General features: G+C 42.6%; 2 protein-coding genes across 5 annotated transcripts in view; both read left to right on the forward strand.

Moving 5' to 3' along the window:
• SEC23B (SEC23 homolog B, COPII coat complex component) overlaps positions 1-2,208 on the forward strand; it is a 53,646-nt gene extending 51,438 nt beyond the window's left edge. For all 3 annotated transcript variants that reach the window (XM_014342984.4, XM_014342985.5, XM_003810614.6), the window contains exon 20: positions 1,729-2,208. In XM_014342984.4, coding sequence (XP_014198470.1) covers positions 1,729-1,818 — 90 coding nt within the window. In that variant the 3' untranslated portion in view covers positions 1,819-2,208. The remainder of the gene's footprint in view (positions 1-1,728) is intronic.
• Positions 2,209-6,469: 4,261 nt separating this feature from the next.
• On the forward strand, positions 6,470-10,633 carry SMIM26 (small integral membrane protein 26). 2 transcript variants are annotated; one of them, XM_024926957.4, is made up of 2 exons: positions 6,470-8,669; positions 10,309-10,633. In XM_024926957.4, the coding sequence occupies exons 1-2, from the start codon at positions 8,552-8,554 to the stop codon at positions 10,476-10,478; spliced, it is 288 nt and encodes a 95-aa protein (XP_024782725.1). In that variant the 5' UTR covers positions 6,470-8,551; the 3' UTR covers positions 10,479-10,633. The 2 variants fall into 2 exon arrangements, with proteins under 2 accessions (XP_024782725.1, XP_024782726.1); XM_024926958.4 differs by having other exon boundaries at positions 8,480-8,669; positions 10,312-10,633.
• Positions 10,634-11,346: the final 713 nt, after the last annotated feature.

The raw sequence follows: 11,346 nt of genomic DNA on the forward strand, positions 1-11,346 counted from the left end.
TTTAATTCAGGTGGAGGTCTTGTTAATCACTTTGTATAAGTGATTTTTTTATTGAAACTTGGACACTTGAGTGTTTGTATGAGACCCTGGATCTTATTTAAACCTGCTACTTTTCGCTGATTTTTTCTTACACTACTCTGACAGGGAAGGTGGTGGTGGGGGTGTCGGGGGCACTGGTGGGCTCCATTACTGCCAGGGGGAGAAGTCCAGGTTTTCCACTGGCCTCTGTTGACACCTGGGGGTGTCTAGTGATTTCTTGTTACTGCTTAGTGGGAATGAGAGTTCCAGCTCCCCCATAGCCTCCAGTGAGACCGCTGTGGAGATGGCCTTGTTACACTTGGGTGATGGTGAAAATCCTGACCCTCCTCCAGGCCTCTGAGGCCACCCCAGTAGGCAGGCGGAGGGACATATATTTTGCCAGGTTGCGGTGGAAGTCCAGGCTCCCCAAATGGCCTCTACTGACACCACAGGGGTAGGAAAATTTTTTTACTTGGCCATTGGGGATGAACTTCCTGGTTCCATACTTAGCCTTCTCTGGCACCATCTTGGTGGGAGTATTAGGGTGCCTTGTTACTGCCTTGTGAGGGTAGAAATTGTAGCTGCCCACCCAGCCTTTGCTGGTTCAGGTGGGTCAGGGCCACAGTTTTTCCTCTCATTTTTGCCCGGAGTACAGTGGTTATTATCTAAGATTGTTCTGTCTTGCTAGGCTGCTTTAGTCCTTTGGCTAGAGAAAGTGGGTGTTTTTTGTTGTTTTGTTTTGTTTGAGTCTGTGCTCAATGACAATTTGCCAGCTTCCTCAGCTCCAAATTCAGAGTATATGAGGCATAAGAAATCCCAAGGAACTCACTGCTGTGCATCCTTGGGTCCCAAGGTCTTTAGTTTTTCTGTCTTCTCTCCACCTTTAAAAGTCTTCTTATGTTTGGTTTACATAAGATGCCCGAAGTTTTCAGTTGTACTTAGTGGGAGGAATAGAGAAAAGTATATATTCTACTCCTTCCTCAAAATCCTCTGAAAACATTTTGATCATGCTTACACTTTTCTAATTATAACAGTATGGTTTCATTTTAGAAAATTTGAATATGTTTTAAAAAATAAGAAAATTTAAATCACCTAGAATCATTATTTAAAGAGTTAACTATTTCCAGCTTTTTTCTACGTAAAGTGTATTATTGTGTGTGTGTGTGTGTGTGTATATATATATTTTTAATTTCTTTACAAAATTGGAATCTTACTACAAATTGAGGTTTCTATTCAATTTTTCCCATAACATTAATAAAATTATAAGCTTTTTCTGATATTTGAAATATCCATCTGTTCAGTGGAGATACCGGTTCACTCGTTTGTGGGTACACCATTATCCAGCTTCTGTGGTAAGCAGAGCACTTAAGAGGAAAGGCAGGCATATGGGCCTCCGTGAGCTCACAGTGGTGGGGAGCTAGACCCTGGGTACTTCATCAGGACTGTGGAGAAGAGGGTAAAGTAAAAGGCCTGATGCTCAAAACTAGCAGGCGGTGGTGGCCTGATCTCGGCGTACCAGGAAAGGATTTTGTGAGGAAATTGTGCTTTAGTCAAAAGAAGTTGTTCGTGAGGCAGAGGATGGGGTGATGGGAGTACTCGCAGCAGAGGGGACAACACCTGTGAATGTTCTGAGTGAAGGTGCTTGACAACTCATGAATTCTAATCAGCTTCTAAGATATCTGCCAACTAATCTTTATCATTACATTTCAGGAAACTGGAGCACCCATCCTAACTGATGATGTTAGCCTGCAGGTGTTCATGGACCATTTGAAGAAGCTGGCTGTCTCCAGTGCCTGTTAAGCTGAGGATACAACCAGGAAATGCAGCGGTGTCAGATTGTGTTCAAAATGTCTAGAAAGGCTTGATAACATTCCTGTTACTTTTCTAGCAGATTTTAACAAATAATCAAGGACATTTTATATGTAACTCTTTAGATTATAATTTATTTGTATTCCTGTCTTTGTCCTTTTTCTTGCACTATAAAATTATAAGGTCATAAATATTTTGGTACTTGTAGATGTTTATGTGCTTTTTGTATCCTAACTTTTAGAATCTAAATAAAATCAGAGGTAATGTATTTTGGCAGCTTGTTTAGGTGAGAATCTTAATGATCATAAAGGAAATAAATCTAGATGCAGAAAGTACTGGCTAAAATATTGCTAATACAAATGTGATTTCCTGAGGTCTCTATGTGAGTGTGTATGTGTTTTAAGTGACTTCCTTAAGAGGTGTTTCCTGAACCTAATCCTCATAATTAAAGTAATGTATATGCAGGATCAAAATGAAACAAATATACCTTATCCTAAAGAGCTCATAACAAATAAGTTACCTCCACTCTATAAACTCAGACCTACTTTTTGAAGATAACTGCTTTTAACCTCTCCTTACAAGATTTTTGTTGTTGACGTATTTAATTTTAGCCCATGTCTCAATTCTCATTTTCAAAGCATCAATATATTAATATACCTTTGGTCATTTTTGTATTTTTATTTTTATATTATCAAGATTGGTAAAATGTATATTCTGGGTCAGATACAGTGGCTCACACCTGTAATCCCAGTGCTAAATTTAGGAGGCCAATGCAGGAGACTCACTTGAGGCCAGGAGTTTGAGACCAGCCTGGGCAACATAGCGAGACTGTCTCTACAAAAAATTTTAAAAGTTGCTGGGCCATGGTGGTGTGTGACTGTAGTCCTAGCTACTTGGGAGGCTAAGGCAGGAGGATCACTTGAGCCCAGGAGTTCAAGGTTGCAGTGGGCTCTCATCATGCCACTGCACTCCAGCCTGGGTGGGAGAGCAAGACCCTGTTTCAGGAAAAAAAAGAAATTATATTCTGGCCTATTATCATATTTTTTGTCACTAAGTTGATTGTCAAAGCTGAAAGCTCCTAAGAAGCATTTACACAGCCGTGATGATGTAAATATTATTCCAGTCCAAGCCAGGTAGGATGACATTTTTCTCTAGGGTGCTAGTGTCCCAGTCAGTCCCTATGTCACTTGTAGGAAAACATTCCAAAGGACAGAATCAGAGTTACTTTCTTACATTCCATCATGCCGCATGTTGGCTTGATCCCTATTTGGATTATGATTTCTTAGATTTGCTGTGGTTTTCCCCAGAATTTCTAAATTTTGTTTGCTTTCTGAGAGAAGAAATATTTTGCTTTCTATTTACTAAGAAATTCTAGCCTATTCTACTGAATGAAGTCCATTTTTTTCTTCTTTGGAGGCCACTGATGTCCCCTTTTAAGGGGGGCCAATAACTTTGACCTACTGCACAACTGTCATCCAGGAATTTCTTCTGTTTGGAATCTCGGGTTAGTTCCACTCTTCCCTTTATTCCATAAGGCATTTTGCAATCTCAAATGACTTTTACTAAAAGGAGTACTTGGGGAGAACTCACTGGATCTTAGCATATCTGCAAATCTATTCTGTCTTCACACTTTATAGCTTTGCCAGGTAATATGGTTTGGATATTTGTCCCCTCCAAGTCCGTCATTGAAATGTAATCCCCAGGATTGGAGGTGGGGCCTGGTGGGAGGAGTTTGGGTCATACCGCTGGATCCTTCATGAATGGCTTGGTGCCATCCTCACAGAAATGAGTGAGTTCTTGTCCTGGGTTCAAATGAGGTATGATTGTTTAAAAGTGTGTTGGCTGGGCACAGTGGCTCATGCCTGTAATCCCAGCACTTAGGGAGGCTGAGGCGGGCAGATCACCTGAGGTCAGGAGTTTGAGACCAGCCTGGCCAACATGGTGAAACCCCATCTCTACTAAAAATACAAAAATTAGCCGGGCGTGGTGGCTTGCGCCTGTAATCCCAGCTACTCAGGAGGCCGAGGCATGAGAATGGCTTGAACCCAGGAGGCAGAGGTTGCAGTGAGCCGAGATCGCACCACTGCACTCCCTGGGGGACAGAGCGAGACTGTCTCAAAAAAAAATTTTTTTAAGTGTTACCTCCCCCACCTCTTCCTCTCGTTCTTGCCATGTGGTACATCGGGCTACCTCTTCAGCTTTTGCCCTGATTGTAAGCTTCCTGAGGCCTTCACCAGAAGCAGATGCTGGCACCATGCGTCCTGTACAGCCTACAGAACCGTAAGCCATAAACATAAACCGTAAACCTCTTTTTAAAATAAATTACCCAGTCTCGGGTGTTCCATTACAGAGATCCAAAGACAGACTAACCCACTGGGTCTAAAAAGTATAGGCCCAAGATAATCTCAGAACTTTGGAGCCATTCTTTCATTCGTTCAACAAATAACTATCCGGTACTTGTTGTCTATGGAGTAGTCTTCTAGGCATTGGGAATACTGCCAATAAAACAAAAATTCCTGTTTTCATAGAGTTTATGTGTTAGTTAGGGAAGACCAACAATAACAATGTTAGAAGTAAATGATATGGCCGGGCGTGGTGGCTCATGCCTGTAATCCCAGCACTTTGGGAGGCCGAAGTGGGCGGATCACCTGAGGTCAGGAGTTTGAGACCAGCCTGGCCAACATGGCGAAACCCTTTCTCTATTAAAAATACAAAAATTAGCCAGGCATGGTGATGCACACCTGTAATCCCAGCTACTTGGGAGGCTGAGGCAGAGACAAATTGTTTGAACCCAGGAGATGGAGGTTGCAGTGAGATTGTGCCACTGCACTCCAGCCTGGGCAACAGAACGAGACTCCGTCTCAAAAAAATAAAAAACAAACAAAAAAATGAAGTAAATGATACATTAGAAGGTAATGAGTGCTATGTAGGAAAATGAAGCTGGAAGCTCCTATTAATTGGATGTTGGAACAGCTGGATTGATTGCAATACTCTGTTTTGAATTTGTATTCGAATACAAGTTATTGTATTTCTTTTTGTCTCTGCCCTACATTCTAGCAGAATTCTAGCAGAGTTTCCTATCTTAAAATGTTGAACATTGGCCAGGTGTGGTGGCTCACACCTGTAATCCTAGCACTTTGGGAGGCTGAGGTGGGCAGATCACTTGAGGTCAGGAGTTCAAAACCAGCCTGGCCAACATGGTGAAACCCCATCTCTACTAAAAATATTAAAAAATTAGCCAGGAGTGGTGGTGGGCACCTGTAATCCCAGCTACTTGGGAAGCTGAGGCAGGAGAATCACTTGAACCTGGGAGGTGGAGGTTGCAGTGAGCTGAGGTCACGCCACTATACTCCAGCCTGGGTGACAGAGGGAGACTCCATCTCAAAAAAAAAAAAAGTTGAACATTTACATTTTTCTGTGCGTTTTCCAAGAATATTTTTAGTTTTGGATATAATTTTTAACACATCATATAGAAGAATACATAAAGTTGTCTGTACAGATTAAGGCCAAAACATCCTCTTTGGCTTTTCTGTTTCAAATTAACAGAAGAAAGACTGTGTGATAGACCCAGCTAACTCTGCGGTTCTCTCAAGTGTCAGTGAGTTAAGGAGCTGAGGGAACTGCATGGTATGACATGGCCATGCAGGTCCCACCTTGGGGTACCAGTGACGTTTTTCCACAGAATGTAGGGGGTGGCAGGGTGACAGTGCTGTGTGGAAAACAGCTATCATGAGAAGGGGCCACTGAGCCCAGTATGCCCAGTGAGGACTCTGAACTCCATCTTTTTATTAATTGTTAATTTTTGTGGGTATTGAACTCCATCTTGAAGGTAGGGCAAGCCTCTGACTTATCTTAGGCAGAGGGTGAAATGATAATTTAAGGTTTGAAAGACACTCCAGAGGGGGAAGGATGAGAGGAGACTGTAATCCAAGTGAGAAATGAGGCCTAAACAGAGACAGGGTATTTAGACAGAGGTGACAGATAGGATGTCAGGTGAGATGATTCCAAGTTTCTGGCTTGGGCAATTTCTCAATCACTCTCTGAATCAGGGAAGAGAAAGGGAAGGTTTGTTTCCTGTTGGGAGTGGCATTGATAAATTCAATTCGGAACATTTTTTTAGTTTCAGGAGCTTGTGGAATATGCAGCCGAGGATGCATAGCAGGTTGGCAGTAACATGAATTAGCTTTCAGAGAATCTGGAGTAGATTTGAGAGTTATTAACATATAACATAGGTATCATGAGTAAGGCTGATGAGAAGGATGAGAAGAGACGCAAGCTTGAAACAATACCAATTTTTCTGTTTTGTCTATAACTATTGAGCTATAGTTCACATATAATAAACTGCACCCATTTAAAGCATACAATTGGATAAATCTTGACAGAAACCACCACAATAATCAACATACAGAACATTACCATCACCTCTCAAAGTCTCCTCAGACCCTTTTAGCCCTTCCCTTTCTCCATACCCTTACTGCAGACAACTACTGATCAGCTTTCTCCCACTAGAGTTTGCTTCTAGAATTTCGTGACTGGTTTCTTTGGTGTCTAGCTTGCTTTTTCACTTAGCATAATCCATTTTGAGATTCATCGTGTGGTTGTATTTATCAGTAGTTTTTTTTTTTTTTTTTTTTTTTGAGATGGAGTCTCACTCTGTCACCCAGGCTGGAGTGCAGTGGTGTAATCTCGGCTCACCATAACCTCCGCCTCCTGGATTCAAGGATTCAAGTAATTCTCCTGTCTCAGCCTCTGGAATAGCTGGGATTACAGGCGCCCGCCACCATGCCCGGCTAATTTTTGTATTTTTAGTGGAGACAAGGTTTCACCATGTTGGCCAGGCTGGTCTCGAACTCCTGACTTCAGGTGACCCACCCATCTTGGCCTCCCAAAGTGCTGGGATTACAGGTGTGAGCCACCCGTACCCAGCCAGTAGTTCCTTTTTATTGCCAAGTGGTATCCCACGTTTTGTTTAGCCATTTACTCGATGGGTATTGGGGGTGGTTTCTATTTTTTCCTATTAAGAATAAAACTATGAACATTCATGTACATGGCTGTGTGTAGACACAGGTTTTCATTTCTCATGGATAACTAGAAACGGAATGCCTGGGTTATATGGTAGGCATATGTTCAACTTTTTAAAAACTAAGTTTTGCAAAGAGATTGTAACATTTTATGTTCCCATCAATAACAGTTCCAATTATTGCAAATCCTTACAGCTCTTGGCATTCTCAATCTGATTTTAGCCATTCTAGTAGGTGTGTAATGGTCTCTTATTGTATTATTTTAATGTCCATTTCTGTGATGACTAATGATGCTACTGTGCTTTTTGGTCATTTGTATATCTTCTTTCGTTCTATTCAAATTTATTGCCTGGTTTTTAGTTGGGTTGTATTTTTATAACTGAGTTGTAAAGGGTCCTCATATATTCTGGATCCAAGTCCTTTTGTTAGATATATGTTATTGTGAATATTTTATTCTGTGGCTTGGCTTTTCATTTTCTCAACTGTGACCTTCAAAGAGCAAAAATTTTAATTTTTTTTAAAAAGCCCTATTTATCCATTTTTGCTTTATGCATATATATATAAAATGAGATGGGGTCTCACTATGTTGGCCTTGCTGGTCTGGTACTCTTGGGTTCAAGCAATCCTCCCTGCTCTACCTCCCAAAGTGCTGGGGTTACAGGCATGAGCCACCCCGCTTGGGATGCCTTTTTTATTCTAAGAATTCTGTGCTTATTCCAAGATGGCAAACATATTCTCCTGGTTTTTTTCTAGGCTTATATTAAATAGTTTTAGCTTTTACATTTAAGTCAGCGATCCATTCAGAGTTAAGTTTTTTATCTATTTCTGTAGGGCAGAACATCAGTTTTTAAAGGGTGGGCAAGGTGAAAAGAACCCTGAAGGATACCAGGGAAAATGATGTTTCTGAAGCCATGAAAGGTGCAGGTGGGGTCAGTGGTGGCAAATGCTTTCGAAACCAAGTTTGAGTGTGGCTGAAAAGTACTTAACGTTAATTTACCGAGCCTACCTTGTGCCAAGCACATCACACTTGCTCTTAAGTTGTTCAGTCTATTGAGGGCATCTTGCTTTAAAAAATGTATGCATAAGACAAAAGCTGGAGGTGGTCGGAGTCGAAGGAGATTTTTTGTTTTTGAGACATGGGCACGTTTGTATGAAGGATAAACGTCAATAATGAAGATGGGGGAGGACTTAGGGTGTCAATGAGGGGAAAGGCCCCTGAGGCTGGAAAAAATAGTACCCAGAGCCTAGTGGAGGGATTAGCTTTGGCCTGGAAGTATTTAAAGTTCACCCAGAGTTCCGGAAAGAAAAATGGGGGAAAAGAAGAGTTGCGGGGAGAGACAAGCGGTATCCCTGCAAATCTGAAAACTGGAAGAGGAATTGGAAGTAACCTTTTCGGATACCGTCTGGAGCCCACGAAGGCATTACAATTTTGCAAGTGAGAAGCTTCTCCTCTAAGTTGTCATTTAGTCCTCGTCACGTGGTAAAAAGTGTCGCACGCCCACAGTTCTACACCCGAAAGTCCGGACACCTGAGCGACTTTCCGGGCCAGAGGCCCCAAGGTGCATCGGGGCAGAGCCGGAAGCGGACGCTGAAAACTGGCGGCTCCTTAATGGTTCCGGCGGCAGGGACCGCAGCGACGCCCTCACCGGAAGTCCCGCCTCTGCCGTGGGCCTGCGAGAATCGAGGCACTCGCTGGCGTACCCATGTATCGAAATGAGTTCACGGCCTGGTACCGGCGGATGTCGGTGGTCTACGGGATCGGCACCTGGTCTGTGTTGGGCTCACTGCTTTACTATAGCCGGACAATGGCGAAGTCGTCAGGTAGGGCTCTTCGGCGGGGCCTGCCCCGGAACACACGGCCTTCGATGGAGAGTTCCCCGGGGGTCATGGAAACAACTTCCCTGTCCTTTAAATCCCAGGTTTATTCTGCAAAACTAATTGAAACGGGTGCTAACAGCCGTTTGTTATAATGGAATCTGCAAAGAACTAGATGCCAGGAATTATTAATACCTTGTAAATACTGTTACCTAAATCTGAATCATTTACTGGATAGGGCCGTCCCCATACTCAGAATTGGAGGAATCTGTGTAAAGTGCAAGGTGGACTTTCAGAGACTCTGGCCGGTGATTTTTAAAGAGTGATGCTTCAGTACTACTGTCCCTCATCGTATATGGCGAGCAATTTCAGTACTTTTAGCAGCCAAGGCGTATTAAAATCTTCCAGTTACTAGGCGCAAAGGGAGAAAAGTCTCTCAGCTTTGAAAAATATGCTGGAAATCTGTAGAGACATTAAGTTGATTAGTGTGGTTGCTAGGGGCTGAGGGGTTGGGGAGTTGGGGAATGACTGCCAAAGGTATGGATTCCTTTTGTGGATGAAAATATTTTTAAATTGATTGTGGTGCTGGTTGCACAAATCTGAATATACTAAAAACATTAAATTGTATATTTTAAGTGGGTTAATCGTATATGTTAATTATATCTCAGTAAAGTTGTTGTGTAAAAACTATGCTGAAAATTTACATTTGGTGATGAAGCTGTCAGTGGCCTGAAAGTACATGTGTCCAGCATTAAGCATTTAAAAACATTTTGGCCGGGTGCAGTGGCTCACGCCTGTAATCCCATAACTTTGGGAGGCCGAGGTGGGAGATTGCTTGAGCCCAGGGGTTCGGGACCAGCCTGGGCAACATGGGGAGACCCCCATCTCTACCAAAAAAAAAAGAAATTTTTATATATAATATTTTATATTTACTTTATATGTAACATATGGTAAAAATACTTTATATTTATATATAAAGTAAAAATATTTTAATGTCCATGTTTATGTTTTCTTTCTTTCGTTCTTTTTTTTTTTCTTTTTGACAAGGTCTCACCCTGTCGCCCAGGCTTGAGTGCAGTGGCATGATCTCGGCTCACCACAACCTGCGTCTCCAGGCTCAAGCGATTCTCCTGCCTCAGCCTCCCGAGTAGCTGGGATTACAGGCGCAGGCCACTGCTGCCCGGCGAATTGTTGTATTTTTTTTTTGAGACGGAGTCTAGCTCTGTCGCCCAGGCTGGAGTGCACTGGCGCTATCTCAGCTCACTGTAACCTCCACCTCCCAACTCAAGCAGTCCTCCTGCCTCATCCTCCCCAGTAGCTGGGGTTATAGGCCCATGCCACCACGCCCAGCTAATTTTTGTATTTTTAGTAGAGATGGGGTTTCACCACGTTGGCGAGGCTGGTCTCAAACACCTGACCTCAGGTGGTCCACCCGCCTCGGCCCCCACAAAGTGTTGGGATTACAGGCGTGAGCCACCGCACCCGGCTTTTCTTTTCTTTTCCCTTCCTTTTCATTCCTTCATTATTGGGGTTGGAGAGAGTGGATGTAATTCTTACCTTAGTTAATTTCTAAGACTTTAATGACTGCTTTCTAAGTTAATAATTCAGGTGTTCTTTTTTTTTTTTTCTCTTAATGGTGATAAAGTAGACCAAAAGGATGGCTCAGCAAGTGAAGTACCCAGTGAACTCTCTGAACGCCCAAAAGGATTTTATGTGGAAACAGTTGTCACATATAAAGAAGATTTTGTTCCAAATACAGAAAAGATCCTCAACTATTGGAAATCATGGACTGGTGGCCCTGGTACAGAACCATGACTGGCTGCTGAATTCTGAAAACCAGGACTTGGTTCAACATTTAAATTTGATAGTTGCCTTGATTCCCATTTTGGGTTTGTGAAAAGTGTATGTATTTAAATTTGCTATAAAACATAATCACTAATAATATGCAATAAATATTTTCTTGAAGGAAACTATCTGCGTTTTCTTTTCTTTTTCTTTTTTTTTTGAGACGGAGTCTTGCTGTGTCACCCAGGCTGGAGTGCAGTGGCTCGATCTCGGCTCACTGCAAGCTCCGCCTCCCAGGTTCATGCCATTCTCCTGCCTCAGCCTCCCGAGTAGCTGGGACTACAGGCGCCTGCCACCATGTCCAGCTAATTTTTTGTGTTTTCAGTGGAGACAGGGTTTCACCGTGTTAGCCAGGATGGTCTCCATCTCCTGACCTTGTGATCCGTCTGCCTCAGCCTCCCAAAATGCTGGGATTACAGGTGTGAGCCACGGTCCCCGGCCTACTATCTGCATTTTCAAGAGGTGTTCCTCTGTATTTGCATGAGTGAAAGATTGCTGTGAAATTTCACATAGAGCTTCCATAAGCTTGATTTCCTGAAACTAGTTAATGTAGATTTATATTTCTTTCATGTTGCTATTAGGCACAGCTTTAGTGGTCGCTTTAAGGTTAGTTTCAGCAAATCTCCATATTCACTTTGGGATTCACAGTAGCCCTTTGGGTACTACTGCGTACTGGGTAAGTATGATATAAATTTGATTGTAACTTCTGAATTAAACAGACTGGACCTATTCTTTAGGACCAGTGCACATACCCCTCATTCCTTCAGCAAGTGTGGATTACCCACCAACTGTGGCCAGTGCTATTCTAATGCTGGGAATGCAGTCAGGACGACATGAT

This window comes from Pan paniscus, chromosome 21 (assembly GCF_029289425.2).
Source record: "Pan paniscus chromosome 21, NHGRI_mPanPan1-v2.0_pri, whole genome shotgun sequence".
Taxonomy (NCBI): Eukaryota; Metazoa; Chordata; class Mammalia; order Primates; family Hominidae; genus Pan; species Pan paniscus.